Raw genomic sequence first — 27,945 nt, 5'->3', positions numbered from 1 at the left:
CATGTAATGTATAATGTATTCAGTATAAAACAAAGAAATTATTTGAATGGATCGGCCCGTGTGATAGTTACAAGATCCAGCGATATCGGTGCATCTATAATTAATTGTTGCAGAAACAGTCATTGTATCAAATTGTATTATATTTAACAGCTTCATGTTGTGAAAAAAAACCATACAACAAGCAACCAATAATTATGTTTCTTCACGTATTTATCAATATCATTCATCATATCTTCAACTCATAAATATAGACAGCATCAGGCATACAGTGTGTGGCAGGTATACAGTAGTAATGTGAAGCAGAGAACCACTTTATCAGTGCACCTCAAACAGCATGCATACAGTAGTACAAGGACACAGAAGTGAAGAAATATGTTCATTTCTGTAATTCAAGCAGGCATGAACATCACAACCATACACACGTTATTTATGGCATTCAGGGTCTGTGTGCATACAAGGTTGAATAACTCCTTAATATGAAGAACACTTTCAACATTTAAAAAAAGAAAATAATCAATATTGCAACAAGTGGAAATGCTTTTAGGGTTGATAAAAATATCATGTTGGGGATCATCCTTTAGTTTAAAATATGTACCCTGTACTCTCAATATTGTGAGAATGAGTCCAGCTCATGACTTATCACGTTTTATTTTTTATATCTGATATTTTTTGGCATGTTACAAAAGGAAAAGGCACATTTTGGTTATAATCCAGTAGATTCTGACAAGCTCTAGTCGTGTCAAGAAGGGTAATTTATCTTTATAAAATAAAAAAAAGAGGAAAAGCCAGTGTTCAAGTACTGAACAAACTCACACATGAATGCACACAAAACATTCATGTGTGAGTTTTTTCTCACATGTGCAGTAGATGTACACAATCTGACACATAATTTAAATAAATAAGAATATGTGAACTGAATCAAAATAATACTTAAGACAGATGGAAACTTTGACACAAACATGTTTTCATTTTAAAGAAAACACTTTCATAGAAGACACAGTTTGCAGCCCATATCTTGTCTTTACTCTTTATGGGTTTTAAACATTTTCTGGGAAAATAGAGGCTCTCAAAAGTTAAATATGGAGCCCCAAAAGTCCTGAAAATTCATATTTTGCTAATAAAAGCTGTGTGTGTTTGTGTGTGACCTCTCATCTCACTGTAGGACACATTTGTCTTTGTTGCTATATTTTTGCCTCCTCATCTCCAGACCGCGCTCTAGACGCTCATCCTCCTCCATTGCCCTGCAAACACAAACACATATATTAATACTGCGCAGACTGATCAATTAAATGTAGTAAATAAGGAATAAAAATAATTCATATCATTACAATTAAATACATTTCATGTTTTGCAGGTCAGTATTAAAAGCAATAACCTTCAACCTTTTTTAACTTTTCAATGCTTTCTCTGTAATCTCTTGTATTTTAGGGATTTACCATCTCCCGGTGACTTGTTTTGTCTTTTTCACATAACTATGCACACACACACACACACACACACACTCACACTCTCTCCTTGGCGTCGATGTCTCTGATGATCTCGTCCCGCTGATTGACCAAAGACACCAGCTCTTGGAGGAGCAGCTGCTCCCTCTGCTGCTGCGTGGACGACTTCTGCCAGTCTGCAGGAGAAACAGCAGAACTTTGCGTTACCGTTCCTATCATCATGTACAGTTCTACCCTTTTTCTGTTTTTTCTTGTATTAACTGAGGGTTTACATCATCATTCACCTTTACTGATAACAAAGTGCTGTTGAGCAAGAGACTTAACATCCAGCTGTTTTACTGGTGCTGGTAGCGAACAGCAGATAAGATGGCTAATTGGTGGAATGTAATAAAATGCATTTCTTTTTTAAATCTACATTATTGGTTTTAGTTATCAGCATGCCAGTCATCTATACATCCCTTTGAATTACTACTTTTACTTCAGTAAATGATTTGAATACTTCTTCCACCTCTGTTGGTTACTAACCTTCTATAGCCATCATGACCCGAAGTTCCCTGTTCAGGAGCTCAAACCTCCTCTCCAGATCCTGCTCCTCTTGTCTGTAGACACAGTCAATAATCAGCACAATAAAAGTAGTGTGTATACTGTTGGTGTGCATACATGTGTGTGTATTGTTTGTGTGTAGAGAGGTCTTACAGTAGCTCCAGATTGTCCTGTCTGCGTATTAAAGCGTTCTTCTTGTTCACCAGAGTGAACCACTCCTGGATCAGTCTTTCTTCTTCATCACGGTCGCTTCCTGTATAAACAAGAAAACAACAGACAGCTTGTTTATAACTGTATATGAGAAAACCTACTCCGTTCACTGTTGCTCCCTGAGTACTTCCTTTTTATTACTTAGTGATTATATATACATGTGACTCACCTGTTTCCATGAGGCTTCGCAGTCTTCTCTCCACCACAGCGGCTCTGCTGTCGACGTGCTTCTGCTCCGAATCCAAGGCTGCCAGCTCGCTACGCACATACTGACTGGTGTCCTGCAGACACTGACCACAAGCCGCATCACACACCCATACATACATGCAAACACACACACATCACACATTGACATACACAAGAGAGGACAAAGGGGAATGGAGATCAAAGGAAAGAGGGAGTTGGGGAAACAGGAAAACAAGTGGAAGAAGAGGGTCAAAAGATTAGAAGGCGGCCAAAAGGACAGAATTTATGTGAGAACTTTTTTTAAAGTAGAGGCAAATATGAGTTGTTCTTTCTGGCAACCATCAGTCATGTTATGATGTTTATTTGATTTGATGTGAGAAGGAGAGTCAAAGATAAAAAAAGAGTAGGTAGAGAAGAGAAAGGGTTAACTGAGGAACACATAACTGACCATTGTTTCCTCTTCTGGTTTGGGAGGCTGGGTATCAGCGGTACTCTGTAACTCTGTACTCAGGGACACACACAGGACAAATCAGAGTGTTTAAAAAAAAGAAGAGAGATAAATGAGGATGGGAAGTTGAATAAATCATTAAAATAAGTATTGTCTTTGAAAGGCTTGGGCTTTAAGTACTCACCTGTATTATTAGTGATTCCTGTCTTTGTGTCTTCATCCTGGACAAGAAAAACATGAAACTATCACAATGCTGTCACATACAGTTAATGAAAACCATGAGTTTGATTTTCTCTAAGTGAAAATACAAGTTAGAGGTTTCTTTTTTTTTTCCTGTTTTAGAAAATGACATTGCAGTTTAAACATGAAAGTCAGTTACAGTTAAAAAGAAAAAGACAGAGAAAGTGTCACCTGAGTCATTCCAGATTTGACTGCTTTGGTAATCGATCTTGGAGGTGGGATTGGGGTTATTGACTCGTCCACTAGAAACAGATATGAACAACTATTAGAAGTTGGATTCTTGAAGCAAATAATTCAACCCAATTTCCTTAGTAAGCTTTAAATAATTACTTTCCTGTTTGTTCTGGCATTTGCCTTTGTCCAATTGTTGAATTGATACCATCATGACTCCAACAGGAAATACCTTTCAATATGGACTGGAATCTTAAGTGATTTTGACTACACGATATGTTATGATGAACCCACTAAAAGCTCCATTAAAATAAATGAATGAATTGTGGTAAAGTATATGAAAGTTGACATGTTTACAGGTGACATAAAGGCTACCTTTAACCAGTCGTTTGGTCCTCGGTGGTGGGATGACCAAAGTGCTGCTCCTTCCTTCCTCTAAGCCCGCTCCTTCGTTCAGTCTGGCCATGCAGAAAGCAGCAGCATCCACATCAGTGGGTCCGGGACCAGAGAGAGCGAGGCCGTAGCTGGACTGGCTGCTGTTGTGCTCTATCTGCAGCACGCTCAGCTCCTGGTTGGTGAAGTGAGAGCGGATCTGGCTGAGGTAGGTCATGACTATGAGTCTGTCGGGGACAGACAGAAGAACCATGTCGGACGGCTCCAACAGGCGAGAGATGCCCAGCGCCTCGAAACCGTCAAACGCCTGATGTTGTCAGAAGAAAAATACAGAAACAAAGAGAAATATTTGTTACTAAGTGAACTATTGACACTTCTGAAGGCACTTAAGAGCTGAATATTTAATTGACCAGCATGAGAAACGTCTTTACCTTCTTGTTGTTGATCTTGATGTCATGAGAGTCCAACTTGTCAAAATCTCTAATGGGACAAAACAAGGGAGAATTTAATCATAATATAAGAACATACAGGTTTACATTTAAATTTATGTAGGGCTGACACTAACTATTACTTTCATTGTTGATTAATCTGCTTGTCTTTTTACGATGAATCAATTTATTGTTTGGTCTATAAAATGCCAGAAAATAGTGAAAAAAGCCCATTACAATTTCCCAGAACACATGACGAATGCATAGTTTTGTCATAACAACACCCACAAACCCCAAAACATTCAATTTACTATTATAAGATATGAAAAATGAAGCAGATCTTCACAGTTGCCATTGATTTTTTCAGCTCTAAAATATAAAAAAAACAATGCAAAACAAAGTATCAAACTAGAAAGAGGCATAACGCTGAGAAGCAGGTTATGTTTCTTGTAAGTCGTACATTTTGTCTGGATGGAAATTATGTAGGATGGCACAGAAGGCCAGACCGTTCCTCCAGGAAGTGCTGAAGTTGGTGACCTTTACCCCCCGGTACCCGTTGGTGATGTCCTGACACCACTGGAGCAGCGACTGGCTTGAGGTCACCAGGCCCTGCAAGAGGAGGACGAGAGAGGAAGAAGTTCAGTTTTTGATTGTGGGTGATTTAAAAAAGCATTTTAGAGTTTATATTCACATCAGTAATGTGCATGTTTACCTCAGCTGCATCGTCTTTCCCGTCAGCCTCCTCTCGGACCATTGGAGCAGTCTGAGGGGACTTGAGGTCAGAGGTTTCTTCTTCTGGTAACGTAGGAAGCCGAGATGCGGTTATCTCACAGTGATGGGGAGGAGCGATGTGTGTGTCAGTGCGCTTATCACTGGTGTTGTTCTGTGATGGCGGTTTCTTCTCTCCACCATCAGGGAGGTCAGCACATTGGCCTTTAAGCCTACAAGGAGACAAGACATAAACAACAGAGAAAGACGGGTCATGATTGTAAAGACACATGGAACAAAGGAGATCATTCAAACAGCGATGAGTGAGTGACATGCAAGCTTGCTGACACGGCAGATGGCAGCACAGCCTTGATGTTACGCGGCATTACAGCAGATCTTTTTGTATAGTTTCCTCAACACAGGCCTATGCTGTTTGGCCAATTTCAATCAACTCAGAACAAAGCAGATTCACCAAACACTTGTCTATGTTGTGTAATTTTCCATACTTTGTGTATTCAGTCAAAAAACACATAATCCACAGCCGCAATCCCATTCAGCCAGGTGGCAACACACACATATTGCCAGAGCGGTCTTTTGCGAGTCCAAAATAAAAACATTTTGCTTGATAAACTGTGTTACTAGTGCCTTTAGTAGCATTGCTTTATGGATGCCGGCCTGATCATTTGTGCACCACCACAGTCCAGAATGACATGATTAAAATGAAAAATACATCCATGTCCAAGATGATTAATCCATATAATTTTGGATTAGAGATTATCTGAGTTCACCTCTATATCCTCCAAAATTTTGACATTTTGTGGTATTGAGTGAAATGTCTAGACTACTACTGGATGGAATTTTCCTGAAATGTAATGCTTTGGTGTTAGCCTCAGCCGTACTGACTGTACTTCAGTATTGTCATTTAGCATGCTGATGTTAGCATTTAGCTTAATATGCCCAAGCTCAGCCTCACAAAACGGCTAGTTGCCAAAGACTCTTCTTAGTATTGTTTTGACACGTAGTGAAAACAAGGCTATATGCTTATTTATTATATTTAATAATAAAACTATATTTTTTTGTTACTTCACGTAAAATCTTTGGTGACTGTCAAGCCAATTTCTGTGTCTTAATTCCGCCTCCAGTCTGCATTTCTGTGTATCATATTCCCAAACAAACACAAGGCTTTGCTAGCATGTCATTTTCTGGAGCAGCACAGGTCGACAGCCCATGCTGACTTACACATCCTCCTCTCCTTCTTGATATTGCTCCAGCTCATTGGCCGGTGTGTCCTCTGCCTCAGTTAGTGATATTTCCTGCAGGTTATCACAGCAGTACTGACTGTGATCAACAAGCCCCGTGGTGTCACAGTCAATATCACAGGGGTCGGGGATGAGGAGCTTCATACTGCGAGGGCCGGAGACAGGGGACGAGTCACCTGTCATCAGCTTGATTTTAGCCAACAGCAGCCTCTCCTCCTCTTGGAGCTGTTGGTCTTTGGTTTGTTGGTGGAGATCAGGGGTGTGTGCTTGTGTGTGGGAGCTGGTAATTTGTGGACTTCCACTCTTTCTGGTGTGTGTGTCCTCGGTTTCTTTATCATCCCTCATTTCAAGACCCTTGTGTGCCTCTGTAGCTATTTTGTCCATGTTTGTGTCCTCGTTGATCTTACTGACGTTTGTTCCTGTGTGCATCGCGGTGTGTGAGAGCATGCTGCCAGTGTTTGTGCTCAGAGGAAGTGGCCAAGGCACCACAGACGATTGAACATGTTCTCCCTCCTCAATGGCTGCTACCTCCAGGCTGTGTCCAGATTTTGTGACATCATCATCTCTCTGTCCTTTCGTTGGCTGTTTTTGTGCACCACTACTTTGGGGAGCAGATTTGGCTCTAGTTTCCTGACTGTTTCCTTCCTCTTGATTAGACCCCGAAAGAGGTTTGCGATGAGGTTGGTCTGCTAGACTGGTTACAGATTGTTCAGGTTTATTTGGGTGACTGGCAGCAGAGCTGTTGTAAAAGCTTTGTCCACTGGAAGAGAGTAAGGGGGGCATCTGGGTGACAGCAGGGGATGGGTGGCCCTGGCTGAAGACAGAAAAGGAGATTTCAGAGCTGAACCTAAAGGCTGAGGTACTTTTTTAAAAACACTGACCAGCAACAGATCCTTATCATGCTCCATTCCCCTCTATCAACATAGGACCATTTATCTCATGCAGCCAGACATCCATATTGCTAATCTCACAGAGGTCAGAGGACCTCTGTGAGATTGATTGAGGCAAGTAAAAAAGACAGTTGGTTGTTGCAATACTTAAAACCAATGAAGAGTAAATTGAGGGTAGAGCAAGTTTTTTTAAAAGAAGGACACTCAAAATCCCCGACTGACTCAAGATTTCCAATGGTCTTTGACAGGAAGGAGTTGTGGCTATGCGAGATTATACCAAACTGTACAACGAAGGCAAAACACCAATTTAAAACATGCTTCAGACGCCACTGTTATGCAATATCCACCGATCAAACCAATCCACTTATACATGCTACTTGACGAGCTACAGCTGCAATGAGTACTGAAAAATATGCGAGAACCTGGCAATATTCATTGAGGACAGCTGTGTACACAGCAATATTCATGGGCAGGAACATACAGCAGATGCAGATGCAGATACATCCTTTATACAGCTTCACCTTTTTCATGCAGGCTGCACTGCTGCTGCATCTTTGACCAAATCCTTCTTTCTCAAAGTACAAATGACTCCAATAGCAATATAGGACTGACTAAGATTATCTACACTGGAAAAACTGGTAATCATTGGCAAATTGGTATCATTAAAAGTATGCTGAATTAGCTTTTAGCAGTTCCTGTTCACAGCTATTACTAGATTACTAGATTACTAAAAAAACTTAAAAATGTGATGATTCTCAGGCAAAGTCTGGAGTTTTATGGATGGATTTTTTAATATTTATTATTTCTAAAGGAGATTTGTGGAGATGATGTCTTCGGAAAGTGATAGTTACACGGAATATGAAAATATGTGTATCATGTCAGTGTGCTCAGATTGAGTCATAACCCTGAGAAGGAGTGAGATATTTCAAAATGTGCACTAAAGGGTTTAAAGTACCTTAACTGTGTGGATAGACAGGCTTCCAGTTGTTTTTATATCATCAGCAACATCCCTCTTTCACCTCACACAGCATCTTTGTCCTCTGCCATGCCCCCAAATTATCTATCTCTCAGTTTGAAAACCTCTTTTTAAAGTCCAAACCAAGGAAACATTTGAAGAGGAAATTCCAGTTTCCTTCACAAACAACAGGGTCATTATGTTGTTTGGGGTGGTGCACATATAGAACATGACTCACATCAACATGCCAACACACAACTTTCTTGAAAAAGAGCTGCAGGAAAAGGCCAAACCCTGAGTAAAGGAAGGATAATAGTGTTCAGTAATTATTATTTCCCTGCAGATATAGCGAGTGAAAGCCCTGATTGTTGGAGGAAACATACGCCACAAACACGGTCAGAGTTCTCTGATCCACAAGATGCAACAAGCAGATCTCTCTCATAAAGCCAATCTTTCCAGGTTACTCATTGCTCTCTCCCTGCAGCTATATATCTCTCTCTCTCCCTCCCACCCTTACTCACCCTGCTTCCCCTTCCATGTACAGCTCAGCCAGCCAGACGGAGCCAAGATCTTCCTGTCCCCTTTCATACTCCACCTCCTCATCCTCCTCCTCTCTCAACCACACTGGGATGGCACCAGATTTCAGGTTGGATTTGCCTTTTTTAACTGATCTCAGATCAGTATTATCCAGGGCTTTCTTAACAGCAGTTACAGAGCTCTCAAGTTTGACTGACTGGGGGTGGAACTTGCTTGTTGGTCTGGGTAAAGGAACAGAATCAGCAGGTTCGGTTGAAACCAGTTGGACAGTATTCGTTTTCGCTATTTTGGGATCAGACTTGTTTTCTGGCTGCTCTTCATCAACCTGTAACCTCTCATCATATGCAATGTCATCCAACTCCACTTCCCTCAGAGGAGGCCAATTTTTTGATTGGTTGTTCATGTCTTCCTGCAGTGACATAGAGCCAGAAATGATATGTTTCTGTTGTGGCTTCTCTCCTTTGCTATCCTCTTCCCTTTGCCTCACACCATCCTCCTCCATATATCTCTTCTTTTCCCTTTCCATCTCTCTCTTCCTTTTCTTATTTTCATCATCAATGTGCTTCCACCTTTCTTTCTCTGCCCTTTCCCTGTTTTCCCTTTGATTGTTCTCCAGCGCTTCCTTCTCTTTTTCCAGCCTCTTTGTCTCCTCCTCTCCTGCCCTCTCCATCTCTTCCCTCTCCTTTTCCAACCTCTCTGCCTCTTCTCTATCCTCCCTCTTCATGTTTTCTATCCTCTCCTCCTCCCTTCTCTCCCTCTCCTCCTCTCTCTCCTTCTCATGCTCACAAGCTGCCAGTCTCAGACTTGCCACCAGACTTAGCCCATGTGAAGGTTTCTGAGTCAATCCAGTCTGTTTCCTAATTGTCTGGTTTTCTGTCGTATCAGAGAAGGCTTTGGGTGGAGAAATGTCCAAACCAACGGGATTCAGTGGCTTCTCATCTGGCTCGGCATCTACTCCATGTAAAGGTGGCTGATCTTCACTACTTATAAGGATGCAGGGTTGGCCTGCAGGGCGGTGTGCATGACTTGCATCGGTGGGTCCGGTTGTCTGCAGGATGGAGGTCACTGTCTCATAGCTAGAGGGACGGAGACGAGGGAAAGGAAATCTCTGAGACAGTTCTCACCCTAAAATGACCTCAGCAGGCTCTGAACTGTGTGACAGAAAGCCAGTCAGCATGCTTGATTAAGTCGTTCCCTTTTCTCAGACTTTGTTTTGGTGCTTTTCCAAAACATACAGAGGAAACATTTATTGATGGTTGCACTGAGAACACCGACACTATATTTCTACCAAGTGCACAACACTGAAGCCCTCTGGCATGATTAAGAAAACCTGACCAGAAGGAATGAAAACTCTTTCTGGTGCCATGCAGCTCAGAGAAAGATAACACAGCTAGCTTATATATACTATATGCACAAGACAAATTCTCTATTACACACTGAAAGCACATTGTGTTCGACAGCTCACTGAACGGATAGTAACCAAAAAACAAAACAATGGTAGATCAACAACTTGGACCAACAGCATGGTGTATACTGGTAAATGGTGGCTAGTTATTAAACAAACTGTGTTATCCACAGCATTAAGCACTCATATACACTATATGTGCATTGACAGATGTAGCAAGCCCATACCAGAGTTACTGCCATGGAGATAGAGTAAGAACTCTTTAAAATGTAATAAAATGTCTCTTTATATCGATTAATAAAATGTATTAAACTGGGCTAAATTCTGTTTACATACTGCTATATTTTCTGGCCGTTATTAGAAAAGGGGTGCTATTATCTTTAAAACACTTTTTATAACCTCTGATAAAATTGTTATTTGTAAAATATATAATAATGCTTTTGAAGTCTTAACTCTTAATTATTATACTACCTCAGTCAATTATGTAAAATACTATCCCTCTTTTGAAGTTATACTTGTATTTTAAGTTATAATGCTGTGTTTTTACTGCACCAGTTGTGTGAAACATTTAGAAAGATATTTTATTGTATTTGACAAGTTATTCAATTATCCAAAAGTTGTCTAATTATTAGCGGTTATTGACAATAATGTTCTGACTATCTTTAAACTTGGTCTACAAAAACAGTTTTTTGTATAATGCCTCACACTTAAACAATTCATTTTATAAACGGGCAGGCAGAGAGACTCACCCTCTATACAACACCCCAACTACTGCTGACATGAAGCCAGCAGACGGCTCCAACTGCTGCTCTGCAACACACACATCTGCTTCTATGTGTGCACATTTCTGGGCACTACCACACACACACACACACACAACATGTACTCTTGTGAAAAGCTCTCATCAAATCATTTCCATTTAAACAGCCAGTGTAACAGCATAGACAATGGTTGAATTGAACAGAACAGCATCAGATGAGGTTCATTGCAAATAAGCTCTGGTTAGGCTGCAGCACCACAGAGGAATGTTAGTCAGTTCATGTAAAGGTGTGCGTGTGGTGGTTTGCAAACAAAAGCAGATGTATGCCATGCTGCAAAGGATCCGTCGCTGACTCACCCCCCTGTTACACCACCGTCCTCTTGCTCCTCATCCTTTTCTTCAGTGCTCTCACTACTTTCCAGCTGTCTGTCCGACCCTGTCTCCGGTGTGGTCTCTTCTACAGTTGCCCAAAGCTGCTTTTCTGCCTCGCACACTGGCTCCTCGTTGTTGGTGAAACTCTCCTGACCACCAGTCACGACCTCGGCTGGGTTCTCCTCATCTGCTCCCTCCTGTTGTGGTTTCCCTGATGGCTGGAGGACTTGTTCCGGCCGCAGTCCTGGTTCTGGTTTTGAGGGAAGCAGCGGCTCCAGCGCCAAAGCCGTTCTCTCAACAGTTGGTTTTGGGGAAACCTCTGGTGAGGTTTCTGGTTCAACGCTGGGTCCCTCTGGCTCTTTGGGCTCCTCTTTGACTGGTGGTGCGCTGGGTTCAGCAGGAGAGGGGAATATGTGATGTGTGTCTGAGTCTTTTGCTGGTATTTGTTGGTGCTCTTGTCTGACAGGGGTGTCCGCCTCAGCAGCATCTTCTCTTTGTGAGCTAGATGAAAGGGATAAAAACACATTAAGGATATTTAGTTTTACATTTTTTACCTACTACATCTTTGAGAAGCCAGAACAACAGCAATGCAGAGAGAGACGCTGATAGACAGAAAGAAGAATAAAGCAGACAGAAAGACTTCCCCTCATCCATTCTTACCCTCCGCACAAAGGTTTTGTACCCTCCCTGGCAGAGATTGTTTCAGATGTATCTTGCCCACTTCTCCATTCTAGCGCTTTCCATAAAGGAACTTCTTCATCAGACAGCCTCTGTAGAGGTGGCACCAGGGTCAAGACCTCTAATGTGAATGGTTTATCCTGAACAGTGGGGCCTGAAATGTTGCCAGGTGGAGTATGTGTGGCAGATATTTTCTTTTCTGGGATAACAATGTTTGCCAATGAACCTTCCTTTAACAGAGAGGGTTGCCCAAGACTGGAATGGGGAAAAAAAGAGGGAAAATAATAAGGGGGGCAGGTTGAAGATTTTCAAAAAGAGTTCAGCAATAGGAAATAGGAAATAGGAAAGGGAGAGGAGGAAAGCCAAAAAACAATGACAACACAAAAAACTAATAGTAGAGGTGAGCAATGCCACAAAATGTGATACCACAGCCAGTATTGCTACTCAAGACAATACTTAGAATTGTTGGTATCAATACTTTGGGGATTGATCTGTCCTCCCCTACAACATAGATCATCTTAGAAAAATGAGCAGAGAATCACAAAAAAGGTATCACAGAAGAACAGAGAAATAACCAAAATAGAAAGAGTGAATAATTCAGCTCGACTTGATACCACTTTAGGACAGAGTTGCAAAAACAAAGACTGGTGTTTGAATCAGTAGAAAGTGAATTTAAAGTGACTTTTGGTAAATTGATTTCATTTGCTGATTCAGAGAGCAGTTCACAGCCATTTGAGGAATAAGGAAAAAAAAAGAAACATCAACACCTACAGTGAAATAATTACTTTTTATTTCAGTGGTGTAACTCACCGCTCATTGGTGGCAGAGCTTGATATATCAACTGATTGAAGGGTCGTCTTTCTGTTTTGGGATTGGTTGAGAATTTGTGAAGGCAGCTGCTCGGATGCACTGCTGGTTTTGTCCGGAGGAGGGAGTCGGGGAGCAGGAAGTGGAGTTTGTGTTACATCTTTAAGAGCCGTGGGCGAGTGTGTGAAAATGGGAGGAGGGGTGTTGGTGTGTGTGTTTAGCTGAGCAACCGGCAAAGAAGAAGGAGAAACTAGAGTTTTCATCTTTTGCTTATCCTCATCTGACTTGTTGGCCTCCAGAATGCAGGTAGGAGCAGCTCGATCCTCCTTGCTCCTCTTGTTCTCCTCCTCTTTCTTTCGTCTTTCCATCTCTTCTTTCTCTTGCAGAAGCTTCTTCTTCTGTTCATCCTCTTTCTTTTTCCTGTCCTCTTCCTCCTTCATTTTCCATTCTGCTTTCTCCTCTAATTGTCTCTTCTCCTCCTCATCCATCTTTCTCTTTTCCTCCTCCTTTTTCTTCTTCTCTGCCTCCTGCCTTATTTGCTCCTCTTGTAAACGTCTCTCCTTTTCTTTCTGCTCCTTCAACAGTATCTCTTTCCTCCTCTCCTCCTCCTCTTGACGCTTTTTCTCCTCTGCTTTTTTCCACCTCTCCATCCTTTCCTTCTCCTTCTTTAAGAGTCTCTCATTCTCTTTCTCATCTCTCCTCATTTCCTCCTCCCTCTCTCTTTCTTCCACCTTTCTCCTCTCCTCTGCTTCTTTTACCCTCTTCTTCTCCTCCTCCTCCCTCCTCCTTTCCTCCTCCCTCTCTTTTTCTTCCCTTTTTCTCCTCTCCTCTGCTTCTTTTACCCTCTTCTTCTCCTCCTCCTCCCTTCTCTTCTTCTCCACTTCCTCCTCCCTGTTCTTTCTCTCGTCCTCATTCCTTCCCTGCTCCTCCTCCCTCTTCATCCTTCTCTCTTCCTCCTCTTTAATTTTCTGTTGCTCCATCTCTTTTTCCTCCTTTAAGCGTTTAACCTCCATCTTCTTCTGCTCTTCAACTTCCAGGAGTCTCTTTTTCTCCTCCTCCCTCCTTCTCCTTTGCTCCTCAAACACTCTCCCCTCCTCAATCCTTTTTTCCTCCTCCTCTTTCATTTTCCTCAAGAATCTCTCTCTCTCAAGTCTCTTCTCTTCCTCCCTCCTAAATGTTTCCTTTTCCTCCTCCACCTCCAGCAGTCTCCTCTGCTGCTCTATTTTCCTTCTCTCCTCTTCTTTCTGCTTCCTCTTCTCCTCCTCTTCTCTCAGCTTCTCCTGTTTGTCTCGTCTCTCCTTCAGGAGTATCTCCGCCTCAAATTTCTTCCTCTCCTTCTCCTTCTTGACCTCCTCCTCCTCCTGTAAGAGCCTCTTTTTCTCCTTCTCTAACAGTCTTTTCTTCTCTTCCTCATATTTCCTGCTCTGTTCCTGCTTCTGGAGCATTACTCTTTGCTCTTCCTCTTTCCTCCTCCTTTCCTCTTCTTGTTTTTTCTCCCTCTGCTTCTCTTGCTCTGCCTTGATCATCACCTCCTTTTTCATGGCTGCTCCCTCTAACTGCTCCGTCAGTGATGGCTTTTCTCCACCCACCTTTTCATTGTTTTTTTGCAGACTGCAGAACAGATAAACAATATGACTTAATCCTAATGTGTGTGTGTGTGTGTTTATTATCAGCACCATCAGTTCACATTTTGCACACTTATTTTTTAATGCTCTGGACCTTGATTTTATCTGTGGATATAAATACTCACCCTGGAGGACACCTTTTGATAGTATCTCGCTTAGAGTCATCCTCCTCCAGAAACAAGCCCCCTGATTGTTGTCGCTGTGACTCAAATGACTCAAAGATGATGTCGTCAAAGTCAGGCTCTGGCTCAGGCTTTGCCAGTGGCGGCTTTTCGGCCTTAAAGGCGTTAATAACAGCCATCTCATTAGTTGGTGTTTTCAAATCAGTTCCCCCCTGAGCAATTGGCTGTTTAGGAGTGATAAATGCTGCCACAACATTTGTGGAGGGCTGCTGAGGGGTGGAGCTCTCACAGCAGGAGAAGGGCCATGGAGGGGGCGGGGCTATTATCAGCTCTGAACTTGGCAGGGCAGGACTGGGGACAGAAATATTGGAGGTCAGGCTCAAGAGATGAGTGGGTGAGACTTCACGAGGCTGACCGTGCAGGAGGTGATTACGGGTGGAAACAAGCAGGCCACAGAGCAGTTACAGACCTGATAACTATTCCACTGCCGTGTACAGGAAGCTCAGTGCAACAGGAGGCAGGGTACAAAACACTCTGCAACTGTTAGCACACGTTAGCATCAAGGAAGCACAAGCACAAAGCAACCATGAGGCCTCGAGCAATAGTCTGACAAATTTCTTGATCAACAAACAAGGTTAAGCTGTTACTCAACCACACACGCAAGCTAAAGCAGGTTTGCCTCAGTCAGCACTAAGGTGGGTTAGCTTGGGGTCATTTAGACCATAATGAGTTTGCCATGATGCCGATCGATACATGTGATTAGATCAGAGAAATAACCATTGTCATCCCAATGATGCACTCTGAAGTGGCTACAGAGATTGATGTCCGAAAAGCCGTCTTGTCAATAGTATGGAGACTGCTGAATTAACTGTACATCAAAGCAACTAAGAGGAATATTTAGACATTATTGGAAAGCTTATTTGCTTTCATGCTGAGAATTAGAAGATCAATGGTAGAAGATTGATACTTCTCTCATGTCTGTACGGTAAATATGAAGCTATCTTTTTATTTGGTTGGCTTAGTTTTACATTAAGAGTGAGAAACTGCTACTCTTGCTCTGTCGAAAAGGGACGAAAATTTGCCTACCAGCATCTCTGAAGCTCACCAATTAACACGTTATATTTTGTTCCTTTAATCCTTACAAAAAGTGTTAAAATTAAGTCACATCCCTTGATGGGTTTATTTCCAGGAGTACCTTTGTACAGATTAAACAAACAATATATGACAAGTGAAATAATGAACTTTGAAAAGGTGCAGGTAGGTGGATTTTGTTACCTTTGGACGGAGACAGGCTAACTGTATTCCCTGTTACCAGTGTTTATGTTATGCAATGCCAACTTTTATCCTGGTTGTAGCTTCATATTTGAAAGACGGGCACAAGAACATTATTGATGCTCTCATCAAAAAAAGCTAATGAAAAATTTGCCAAAATGCTGAACTATACTTTGAAGCATTCATGCAATTTCAAGCAGGTATCCCATCTCAAAGTGTACAGATCTCTGTACTCTTGTTTTCATGAGTCTGTGTGTCTATGTTTCTCCCAAGAAACATATTTCTAAGGATCCAAACCAAGCGGTCTAAATTGAATCACTCATGTGATAATCATCCCATGACCTCACCTGATCTTTGCTTTGTTTTCTGTGATCGCCGCCTTTGAATCCTGGGCTGGTCTGATCGGCTGGTTGGATACTCTGATGTTGGCCACTGCCCGATTATTTTGAGGAGGACCCTTGTCTCGGCTCAGAGGACTCGGAGTTGTTTCCTCGTCCACTTCAGTGAGGGGGAAGATTGAGCCTATAAAGAGCAAAAAGCAAGGTCATTTTTTATGAAATCTGCTTCCAAATGAGACATTTTTTCACACAATTGTCTTGGCTGTAAATAAGACTGACAGGAGATTATTAGTTTACTGGTATACCTGTCGGACAGGAACTGATAGGAGCAGAAGGAGCAGAAGGAGATACAGCGAGCTGAGGGTGAGGAGAGGAGAATAAAACTGAGGTGGAAAGAGAAGAGGAGCGAGAGGGTGAGGAGAATGGAAGGGAGGCAGTAAGGGCTGGAGCTGCAGGGTCACAGAGGGCATCGAGGTCAGGACTACTCTGCAGGGGGACAGGGGTGATGTCGCTGCCAGATGTGGACCAGGTCCCCTGAGCACCTGAGGAAAGCAGAGAGGAAGGACAGGGAAGAGGAGGCAGAGACGAAAACAGAGGAGAATAGATGAAGCATGTGGAAGAAGTGAGAGGAGGATAAAACATGACACTGACATTGGTTACCTGACTCTAAGATACTGGGGTATGTTTTGGGGAGAGAAGTTGAATCTAGAGGAGGTGCATCAGTGGAGAAGGGAGATGGAGAAGAGGGGCGGGCGATTGATTTGACAAGGTGAGGTCTGAAAATGTGAGCATGGCCTAGTTGAGAGGACAGACAATGAAAGATATTAAAAGTAAAACAGAGATGGACAGAAGAGAAGAAAAAGAGATTTGGACAAGCATCTCTTTATTCTAGACAGTCACAGAAGAGACTGACCAGAGACTGAAGTAAGATCATCTGCAGTTTGATCCTCCGGGGGGCGACGTTGGTTTGAAACAGGAACTGGGAAGACAAGAGGGAGAAAGAGGAGTGATGAACAAAAGAGGAATAAAGACAAACCAATGTATAGTCAGCGAAAGGCAAAGGGAGAAAGGGGAACAGCTCAGCTAATTTCATATGTGCATTTTACTAATTGTATTACACAATCGCAGAAGGGATCTGTATCTGTCTGGAACAAACAAGGGTTTGCTGAAGTCTCAACAATGATTAGTGGTTTCAAAGTAATCTATATGCTATTACTGTCAAACAATATAAATAAAAAGGTTGGATATAATATTTATTTTCCTAATGTTCAAAACTTACTAATAAAAGTTTTGTAATTCGCATTTATCTCCTTATGGTGTACATGTCATTATTTAAATAATCTGTAGAACAAGAAAAAGGGTTTAATAAGAGCCAGTTAAGCACATATATTTGTATTAAGTTGTTATATCATGGAGGTTTGAATATAATTTAAATAGATAGAAGAGTTGTACGTTTATTTTGAATAGTGAATTATTGCTAGACAATGATCAAGTTATGCTTAGATTTTCCATTGCATGATATATATTCTAGTTATTTATAACAAGTGATAGTATCCAAGGGGAGTTTTAGTGTGCATTTTTAAAGAAGTTTAGGAATAACGGGGTGCTAGTGACAAGTCTAAAAGCGTGGATTGAAACAGAAAGATTCACCTCCCTGATGGTGTGATTGAAATCTTCATATAAACCTTCATTTTATGTTTTCCCTGCATCCTGAACTTGTGACTTCACTGTTCTTGTTTCTCAAGAAAGTTGGATTTATCAAAACGAGTCAAAACTAAGGCATAATATGAAAAAAAAGGTGCATAAAAACGAGCAGATACCAAATTTGCACATCTTCAACGGTTACAAAACGTTCCTCTGTTCTTGCCTGAGGTACTGCAGCACCGTCAAAACGTTCAGATGTTTAACTCTGATCTAAATTCTGATATTATGACAAACTGATCTTCCTCAAACCAAACATATTGTACATGAGGAGAATACGTTTGACTTGTTAAGTAACATGGCAATGACTCTTAATCATGTGGAAGCAAAGGTCAAACAAGACCAGCACACATAAGGACTCAGTTAGTGTAAAGCATGCAGCATGCCTGACTGCCAGCCAGCCACATTTATACCTTTTCCTGAGCATGACTGGAAGATTCTGGGCAGAGAGGGAGGCTGAGAGAGGGTCCGGGTGAGTGGAGGGTGAGCGGATGGAGGCTCAGAGGAAAGGGTGGGCTTAGAGGGAGAGGAGGATTTAGGTGGGAGAGGCTGGGAGGCAGTAGAGATGGGCTGATGGGTCATAGTGGTGGACACAATGAAAGAAGATATTTGGGGAGCCGTGGAGGAAGAAGTTATGATATTCTTGGGTGATGACAATGGAGGGGAGGGAAGTTTGGGAGTTAATGAGGTAATGCTGGCTTCAGAGGTAATGGGCGCCTTAAAAGGCACTTTAGAGGGGGTATCTGAAGAAGAATTTAGGGGAACAGGCGGCACGGCTAAAGAAGGCTCCACAGACGCAGATCCAGAGCATTTAGGAGATGGAGGATGAATGGAAGAGGAAATGTTTTGGGTTGAAGGTGTGATTATGGGTTCTTTGGAGGATTTGGGGGATGGAGGTTTTGCAGGAGACACATCAGAGGGAGGCAGGACAGAAGAGGCACTTTGGACTGAGGGAGTAGCCGCTGTGAGCTGTGAGCTTGAAGGATTGGGTAGTGGGTCAGAGGAAGCAAGAGCCTCAAGATGAAGAGGGTTTGATAAGCGTTTATGCTTGGATCTGGGCGAGGGCTGAGGGGAGGGGCCGGGGGAAGGTTGGATCTCTGACTGAACAGGGGTGGTGGTGAAGGGGTGTCGGCTGCGACGGGGCGAGGGCCGAGGAGCATTAGGTAGAGGAGGGCGGGAGTGGACTGCAGGACCGCCATCACGCCCACAGGCTGGATGAGTAGATGGAAGGATGGATGGATGGATGGAGCAGTTAAAGTAGATGTTGAAAAAATTATGAAAAAGACAGGAAGGAAAAGGTCATGAATCAAGAATGAAAATGAAATGAACTGGGAGTCAATGATAGTTGATGAGTTCACTAAAGGTGAGGACATCAGTGGTGGAATGTTACTTAGTACATTCACTTGAGTCTGTACTTCAGTGCAATTTTGAGGTACTTTACTTGAGTATTTCCAATATCTACTACTTCATTCTTCTACTCCACCACATTTCAGAGGGAAATATTGTATTATATGCTTTGATTTATTTATCTGACTGTTATAGTTACTAGTTACATAACCAGCAACTATTACATATTTTGCAAATTATCAAATTTTTGTTCCTTTCTCATAAAAAATGTAAGATAGTTCAATCTCTCTAAATGCAAATTAACTTATTTCACAATATTCTAAACTCCACTTTAATAATCCTGGTGCAGCAAGCAGCTTTTTAAAATAATTATTATTATTATTCTCGTTTTATAAAAAAAAAAAAGTATTGCATTCAGAAATATCTTTCTAAGAGTGGAGCTTTTTTGCAGATTAAACTGCCCAAATTTTATATTAGGTATTCAAAATCACCTTGACCAATGACAACAAAAATAATAGTAATAGTACTTTTGGTACTTTAAGTTTATTTGATAATGATTACTTCTGTACTTTTACTTAGGTAAGATTTTAAATGAATACAGCGGTTTTTACTTTTACAAGTTATTTTACATTGTTGCATTACTACGTCTACTTAAGTAGATGATGTACAAACTTTTTCCACCACTGGTGCCTATTCAGATAACAATGTAGGCCTTAAAGCCATGCAATTAGATTGGTGATTTGACAGTAATGCCTCTCTGGACACATTAACCTATAAATGCCAAGTTGCATGAAACTTTTCATGTCTCCAAACAAACTTCCAATACTTCAGTGGCATTGGTCATCACATGATTCTCAATAATGTCTGGATGAGAATTATGTGGTATGCAGAACCAATGGCATGAGAGTGTGAAATACTGATGTATAAACTAAGCCTCCGAATAACAGGCAGGGGAGAGAGAGTTCCTGTTCACACTTCCTCCTCTCTGGCAACAGAAACAAACAGCAGGCAATGAAAGAGCGGGCAAGAGGAAGCTACCTGAGACTGGAAAAGTGAGTCCGGTGGAGTGTCGCTTGTCAGGTGGAGGGGGAGCAGGGCGATTTGGGCGAGTTAGAGTGTGTGGAACAACTGCAGCGCCCAGAAAAGAGTAGAGCAGAAGAAGTGCCAGGAGGAAGAAGAAGGTAGAGGTGGAGGAAATGTCAGAAGAAATACCTCACAGTGAATATCAGAGAGAAGAAGCAGTGTTTGTGTTAAATCTGCCCACCTGTAGCAGTGACTGACTTCTTGTCCTCGTCTTCATCGCTCTCATTGAAGTCGTCCATGTTGCCGATATCTGTGGGTTTGACGCTCATCAGGCTGGCCAGACTCTGCATGTCTTCATCACTGAGGAACAAGAACATGAAACAAAACATATATCACATGGTCATTACTTAGGGAGGAAAAAATCCATTTGATTAATAATCTGGTCAGAATATCAAATGTGGTTGAGGCTTCGTTTCTCAACCTAAAAGGTACAATTTTATTACTCACCACAAGTATACATGAACACACATGAAAAGTCTTCTTGTTTTAAGTATGCTGTGTCTATTTTAAAGTACCTATTGTTGAAGCACTACTGTCTAAGATAGAACTACTACTCACGTGGCTTTACCCTCCCGAACGAAGACACATGACAGCGATAGCTTGAGCGTGGCCTCCACCACTTTCACAGACAGCGGCTTCAGCTTCAGCGTCAGGTCGGTCTGGGTCGGCGTCGGACTGGCAAACCGCTTCAGGTTGATGTCTGCTGATGCCAGCACCTTTCGATGTCCCTTGTTCTCCTATACATGGCCAACAAAAACAACCATGATCCGTTAAGGCTTTTGAATCATATCAATTTAAAGAATCATAAGCAGAGGTGGAGAAGTTAAGCGATACTTACACCCTCAATTACAAAGGTCCACTCTTTGTCCTCAAACTCGTCAGCATTGACCTCCTGAAGAGGTGAGAACAACAATAAAATCTTCAGTAGAACATCCTTCCCGACAATTATACATGCATACCCCTCTGTGTCTGCTGTTTCACACACGTTCTTGTAAATGTTGCCATTTAATGAGTTTTCTAGTTGTATAACACAGATTCTTTATGCAACAGGTATAAATGTGAGACATTTCATGTTATAATTATATAACTGTGATTTTTTTTATTTTATCCAATATCTTACTTAAATGTTAACCATCTACATACTACTACTACTACATTCTTCTACATGCTTTCCTATTTCTTTTTTAACTGTATAACTGTGTGTGTGTGTATATATATATATATATATACACACACACACACACACACACACACACACACACACACACACACACACACACACACACACACACACACAGTTATACAGTTAAAAATATAGATTCTGTGTATAGTTTTACTATATACTCATCTATGCAGTTCAAATGAAGCATCTTCCTCTATCAATACAAGACAATATACAGCATAGTATATTGTAACTCGTTTTTTTAGATTCATGTTAAGTTTTTGTTTTTATTAGTTGACCTTTGTTTGTTGTTGTGTGATTGATGTGTGACTTGGCTTCTTTAACGCTGGAATTTGCTTTTGTGATGAATAAAGTACTCTGGACCCCTCGTGCTCTTTATGGAAGCATCTGCATTGGATATATTTCACCACTCTCCATTTTTCCCTCTAATTTCTCCCTTGTTTGTATGTTTGTAGTTTAAGCAGTGTATGCTGTTGTTTTTGGTACCTTGAAGAGTGTAACAGAGATGTCGATGTTCTCTGGGACAGGCCACACCACCATGCCCCTGTAGGGGTTTTTGATTCCAGGCTGCCAACTGTGGAGCTGCAACAAAATACAACACTAGTGAGACTGTAAGTCATGGAAGAAGTACTCAGAATTTTTAATTGTATAAAAATAGCAATACTACAGTGTAAAAATAATCTGTTACAAATAAAGGTCCTAAACTTAAAAAGTAAATTTAAGTAAAAGTATGGGCATCGAAACATATTTAAAGTACTTAAAGTCACGCTAATCATAACGCAAAACAACTTCTGTCTAATTTCAGAATATTATATATTATGAAATTGATGAATCAATGTGTATATCTGTTTAATGCTGCACCTGATAGAGGTGGAGCTAATTTTACATACTGCCAGGTAGTTAAGTTACAAAAATACATTTGCTATTAATAAGATCTCGCTTTAATAATCAGAATCTGCTAAATAAGTGGTAATTAAACCGTTAAAATAAAAGTAGTGCATTTAAACATACAATATTTTCCTCTGGTAGAAATCTAAAGTAGCAGAAAATGGAAATTTAGTACAAGTACCTCAAACTGTACTGAAGTATAGTACTTGAGTCAATGTACTTAGTTACTACCTATGTGTGTGTATGTTTGTGCTGGTTTAGTGGTTTTTACCTTGGAGCACATGCGTCTGTTCCTCCTGGTCCACACCACCCTCAGCTTGTCGGGTTGCCTAGAGAAACATAAAAGAACATAGATCAACACACAGAAGTGACTTCTTGCCTGCATGCCTCTTATGCAAAAAGGACAAGACTTTTTAAAAAAGTTTGACGACCATTTGATCAACATTGGTAACTTTACAAAACCCTCAGTGAAAGACACAAGTGCAATAAATATTACTATGTTCTTACTTCATTGAATCATGTCTTCAAACAGAGTGGATATTATACAGAAAAAAGAAACGTAATTGAAGGTCTTGTGAGTCGCTGGAGGATAGTAATGCCTTGGAGTAAGTGTATGTGTATGTTTGTCTGTGTGTGAGTGTTTTTATGCAGATGGCTGTGATCTCATTGGTTAAATTGTGTATGTGTGGACAGCATGTGTGTGTATTTCATGCAGGTATTTATCTGTTTATAGGCAAAACAATGTATAATATGTGTTTGTGTTCCTGTCATTTTTTATATGGGTGTTGGTAACATGTGTATGTGTGTTTCTATTGTATTCGTCAGTCCTCTGTGGCACAGGAAGTGAGACATGTGATCTGAGTCTGAATGTGATACGTGCTTCTTGACAGGAAGTAGGAACCCCCTTTACAAGAGAACGCACACACAGCAAATAATATACCAATACATAATAATTTATAATACTTTCCAATATCACAGCCAACTCTAAATATATCATTTTAAAAACTCTTTCAACACCTACATTGTTCTTTAGAATGTTAGTTCATAGAATAGCTGAATATTGTCTCAAGTTGCAGTGTTTCAGTGCTCAAGTATAGGAAAGAGGGCATGTGTGTGTACATGTGTTTATGTGGAACAGTATGTGTGTGAGCGGGTCAGGAGTGGCATCAGAAATAGCCTGACAGTCATGGCGGGGGTAACGGAGGGGAGAAAGGAGGAACAGCACAAACAGGAGACAAGAAAGTACCATCCGAAACACAAAGACACAAAAACATCTTCTGGACCAGTGCGCTCAGTAACTAAAGGGTTTTACATGGGCAAGATGTGAAACATGTAATTACTGTTATTGTTGTTGGTGTTTTGTCATTCAGCAGACAATGGTTTAATCCACAGCTGACTAGAGGAGTTACAACCATTACCCGCATCCATGTTGAAATGTTTTGTTTTAAACAGCATGTGGTGTTTGTGATATCACTGTAATAAACAGACCATTTATACATTTACAAACAGTGAAATAAATCAACTTACTCACTAAGCCCATCTCATGTTTTGGTAAATTGGCAGTTCCTGTGTTACTGCAAAAATAGCCTGTTGCTAAGTCTTTAATTATATCTGTGGCTCTAAACTGTCTCTGTCGATATAACTTTATAATTTCCTGGCTGTTATGTACAAGCTGCCAGGCCTGCTTATCCTTGGCCCGTTTACTTTTGTTTCCTGTATTTCATTGAGTATGTGATGGAGAGTATCTACTCCTTCCAGTCATGGTATCTTGTAATGCTTCTTTTCAATTACAGTCAGCAGAAGCAGGATGTGAAGACAAAGCAATATTATAGAAATTAAATTTGAAATGGTGCACTACGTTGCATATTTACTGGAGCTGACAACGAATATTCTGAATGCACCGCTTGACGGGCGTTTCACATCACTTTCATTCATTTAAAATAAAATATAACATCAAGCTGAACAAGGTCTAATTTCAATACAGAGCAACATTATAAATCATTTAAAGTTTGTTTAACTCAAACTGTTTGAGGGAAACTGAGTGCTTTGTACCATTAAAGGCTATTACCTCAAACAACTTAAGCATTACATTTCCACTAAAATAAATGATTAAATTCTAACTACTCTAGTAGCTGGCTACTCTGTTAATTTGAGGAAACCAACCCTTTAAGTTGCATTAAAACAATATAAACACACACGTCTATCACAACTTAAACAATTTATTTAGTTGAATGCCAAACACTTACATAACATTTTAATTTTAAAACGTTTCAATGTTCACAGTTATCAAAAGAGCGAAATATGTACATGTTGGAAAACCTATGAAAATACTACTTGTATAAAAATAATAAACAAACCAGTCAAGTTGCAGTTTACATCCATGCCTGTCCAGGCTGCTGTTCTAGCTAGAGGGATGTTGTTCTTGTGCAGTTGCACAAACAGAGACAATCTATGCATGGGGAGGCTCCGTGTTCACAATAACCATCAAAACTTCCATCTTCTCACCAAAAAGTCCAGTCATAAAGTTATCTTCGTGTAGAGCTTCGGCTGCTGAGGTGTATATCTGTCAGAAAAAAATGTATGTTATATTTTGATAGAAGAGCTGCATGGAAAACAAAAGCAAATGTTATTTTTGATTTCCGTCCATGACTTAAATTAACTTTCCCCACTGACTTAATGAAGAGGTTATTTCCTAATAACGTTATTAGTGAAAGTGACTAAGAGCGCGAAGTGCAGCCCAGCCTAACTAACATTATAGCTAGCTAGCATTAGCTTAGCTACATGCACAGCTAATGTCTAAACATGTCTAACATATTTCCATTGGCATTTTCTCTCTAAATTTTGTTAAATTGCAACATCAGTTACCTTAACTTAGCTAACCGAAGGCAAAAAGGACACTAACACAAAGTGTCCGTAATGTTCATTTAAAACTAATTTAGGCATTAGCAAACTAGCTAGCAGGCTAAATAGGAACATTTAACATACACTTTCACATGTGACCGTAACTCTGCAGCTAACTTTAGCTACTTGACGAATGAGAATGACCGCTTCTCTCAGGTCATGAAAACGGTATTTTCTTCTGAACTACGACCATTAAAGCAGGAATTGGGCGTGTGTTCAAACTAACGCTAATGTTTGCACAACGTTATCAAATACAAACAGTATGCTTAGCAGTAATGTAATCAGAGAACAACGTTACCTTGCTTGGATGATAACACCGTATCGTGTGTCCTGAATCACCGTTATTCCAGTGCTGCGTCCAAACAGCCAGGACCGAAGGTCACGACCTCTCTGACGTCCAACGTCAAATAGTTACACTTTGGGTATACTCCGGCACATAATATAATGATTTATAATTTGAAATAAAAGCATAAAGTGTTATGATATAAAGTAATCTTTAAAAAATGAGTCAATGGGATACAGGAATTTTTGAAGTTACTGTCAGACCTTTTTAACTGGTTATGAAACAGTCTCAGATTGATACTGATACCTCTTTTTGAAAAGATTGGCTATTTATATATAGTTATTCTTTATTCTTGTCGTGGGTGCCATTGGGTCTGATTCTGTGCAAAATCAGATGAAATCATGGAGGTTCCCCAGAAAGTCCTTCAACTCAGACCCCAGCACGACTTCTGTCAGCGACCAGCCCGCTGCTGACCGCCCCGGATCCGGCCTCGCTGACGCTTTTGACCTGCAGTCGCAAGGCGAAGCAGTGAAAGCACCATACTGCTGAGACCCAGGCTGTATTGCTGGGCCTTCTGGAGGTAAGGAAGGTAGGGGAGAACCAGGACCTAGGAGGGCAGACTGTCAGACCCTGCTGCAGTAAAATTATAATTTTGGGGGGGATTATTGTGCTTGGAAACACTACGGCCTCTTTCACAGGGACTGCCAACATTGACCTAAAATGAAAGTTCCTTGCGGTAAGTTTAAATGCATCACGGTAACAAGTGCTTATAGGGACGACAGTCTTTAAGAAAGCCAATGGTGTCAAGTCATAGCACTTAATAAGAACAACCCCCCAAACACACAAACAGACACACAGACATGTGATGTGTGAGACATTTTCAACCCCCTTGTAACCAAGGATTCATTACCCGCCTCTGATGTTTATTGTGATTTTAAGTATCAGTAACTTTGACCACTAGATTTATTCCACACTAGAACTTTGGGTTGATTTCCTTTTGAAAAGCAACTTTATGCCTAAAGTAACAGGACTTTGGATGAATCTTCAGTCTTTCCTCACTTCCTCCTGTCTTCTCTTCTCCTTCTCTCTTTCATTTCTAACACTGGAAAATGCTTATCAGTTCTGATTTCATCATGTGTGGGAGTTGTCACTCTTTCTAAAACACTCTATCACTTCCCTTCTTTTTGTCCACACAACAGCTCTCTGCTGTTGATCAACCTCTGACACTTTATAGACAAGACCCTTCAATCATTGCAAGATAAAACAAACAAACAGTGTTTCTTATCGTGCTGATGACAGGCCGCTTACACAATTATTACATACTTCAAAGAAATCTGGACAGATAAGAAGGTGGCTCCAGAAAAAGGTGGTGACACTATTCCCAGTTGTTGCTTTTCAACGTGACCCTAGCACCCTTTACTGCAAAGTTTGTTTTCTGTTCGATGCTGTGTCAGTGTATGTCAGAGCAGAAAATTGCTCCATGCTGCATCACCTGGCCACCTCCCAAAAGTTTTGTACAACAGGAAATTGCACAAGAGGGGAAAGCCCTACAGAGCTTCAGCTCTACAAAGTGATTTGATTGCAGCCTAAAAGTGAGACTACTGGTTTTGCTTCTAATTACAATGATACATGATTGAATATTGATATTGATATTGAATGTAAACCTAAATCTTGCTCACAAACAATATACCACAGACACTTGGCCTGATCGCCTGCATTTGTATACATTTTCAAAATAAATAGGGAATGAAAGTGATTTTAATAAGCAAGTAAACACTTATATACTTTGCGATGTATCCTTAACAATGGAGTGTTACTGATAGCTGTCTGTAGGTTAAAACAAACCTTGTCTATAGGCGCGGCTGGGAATCGAACCCGCTATCAGTGTGGAACTGCTTATTACATGGAGGCTATACGTACATAGAGGGACGCCCTCATCCTCCTCAATGTAGCGGAAACCCCGACAACGTGATAAATGTCATAATGGAGTCTTATTGGAGCTAATAACATACAAAACCTGTGAGAGGACTTATTAAGATGTCAAACAATCAAAAACGTTCATACGGGTCATGGCAGAAAACTCTGAAAGTAACTGTAACGATCCAAACTCACCATTTCTTTGTACACTCCAACACGAGTTCCTGGTAAGAGGCGACAAACTGAAACTTTGAAGCCTTTTTACCAACGCGCTGTAATCTTTTCCATACCGAAGTCATAACTTCACTGGTGAGATATAAAACTTAACCAACAGGAAAAAGAAAGAAAAAGTATCGCTCTCCTCCGCGCAACGATAATCCAAATCCCTTAAAAGGACTTCTTCTACTTCTACTTCTTCTTCAGCTGCTGCTGCTGCTGATGATGATGATGAGGATAATGATGATGGACTTCACACAAGCTGCGACTTGCGCTCATTGGCAATAAGTTGAATCACGCTCATAAATGTCGCCATGTACTGAGCAGAAAGAGCCGTACAAGACTGGCAATTAAGCCAGAAGCAAAGAGGAACCGAGTCCGCCCTGCTCGCTGTCATTCAAACAGCCTGTAAGACGCCTGATATGAAGCTAACGTTTCAATCAAACAACTGCAGCAGCTCCCATTGACAACTTTCTGGCAATAATCCACATGGAGCCACGCTTAGTCAAGGCTTGTTGTCAACGTCTGCTGCCTGCCCTCCTTCCTTCAGTGACAACAGCCTGCAACAGACAGACAGACAGGCAGACAGGGAGAGAGAGACATGCAGGATATGCAAAAGGCTGTGAGGTGATGC

General features: G+C 41.0%; 1 protein-coding gene across 8 annotated transcripts; it reads right to left on the bottom strand.

The window, feature by feature from the left end:
• Nucleotides 1-192: 192 nt before the first annotated feature.
• Nucleotides 193-27,837, bottom strand: ehbp1l1b (EH domain binding protein 1-like 1b). 8 transcript variants are annotated; one of them, XM_054625871.1, is made up of 26 exons: nucleotides 27,291-27,837; nucleotides 22,266-22,323; nucleotides 21,593-21,688; nucleotides 20,762-20,815; nucleotides 20,482-20,660; nucleotides 20,105-20,223; nucleotides 16,706-16,771; nucleotides 16,453-16,587; nucleotides 15,802-15,976; nucleotides 14,186-14,533; nucleotides 13,443-14,046; nucleotides 12,439-13,409; nucleotides 10,936-11,451; nucleotides 6,012-6,845; nucleotides 4,777-5,005; nucleotides 4,525-4,673; nucleotides 4,068-4,116; nucleotides 3,619-3,943; nucleotides 3,244-3,314; nucleotides 3,017-3,053; nucleotides 2,833-2,885; nucleotides 2,368-2,488; nucleotides 2,142-2,241; nucleotides 1,971-2,044; nucleotides 1,507-1,621; nucleotides 193-1,241 (listed from the first exon to the last, which is right to left on the bottom strand). In XM_054625871.1, the coding sequence occupies exons 1-26, from the start codon at nucleotides 27,392-27,394 to the stop codon at nucleotides 1,154-1,156; spliced, it is 5,670 nt and encodes a 1,889-aa protein (XP_054481846.1). In that variant the 5' UTR covers nucleotides 27,395-27,837; the 3' UTR covers nucleotides 193-1,153. The 8 variants fall into 8 exon arrangements, with proteins under 8 accessions (XP_054481846.1, XP_054481843.1, XP_054481844.1 ...); XM_054625868.1 differs by having other exon boundaries at nucleotides 12,439-14,046; XM_054625869.1 differs by having other exon boundaries at nucleotides 2,368-2,479; nucleotides 12,439-14,046.
• Nucleotides 27,838-27,945: the final 108 nt, after the last annotated feature.

The sequence above is a fragment of the Anoplopoma fimbria genome, chromosome 24, assembly GCF_027596085.1.
Source record: "Anoplopoma fimbria isolate UVic2021 breed Golden Eagle Sablefish chromosome 24, Afim_UVic_2022, whole genome shotgun sequence".
NCBI classification, from domain to species: Eukaryota; Metazoa; Chordata; class Actinopteri; order Perciformes; family Anoplopomatidae; genus Anoplopoma; species Anoplopoma fimbria.
Note: the sequence above shows the minus strand (reverse complement) of the source record. Positions and strands in the feature narration are given on the sequence as shown.

Excerpts from the sequence above, each read along its gene's own strand:
- ehbp1l1b (XM_054625868.1), bottom strand. The coding sequence starts at position 27,394 with ATGACTTCGGTATGGAAAAGATTACAGCGCGTTGGTAAAAAGGCTTCA. Across the intron at positions 14,534-15,801 it reads GAAAACAAAGCAAAGATCAG|TCCTGCCCTGCCAAGTTCAG; the intron begins GTGAGGTCATGG and ends TTCTGTCCCCAG. Across the intron at positions 2,242-2,367 it reads GCGAAGCCTCATGGAAACAG|GAAGCGACCGTGATGAAGAA; the intron begins GTGAGTCACATG and ends TTGTTTATACAG.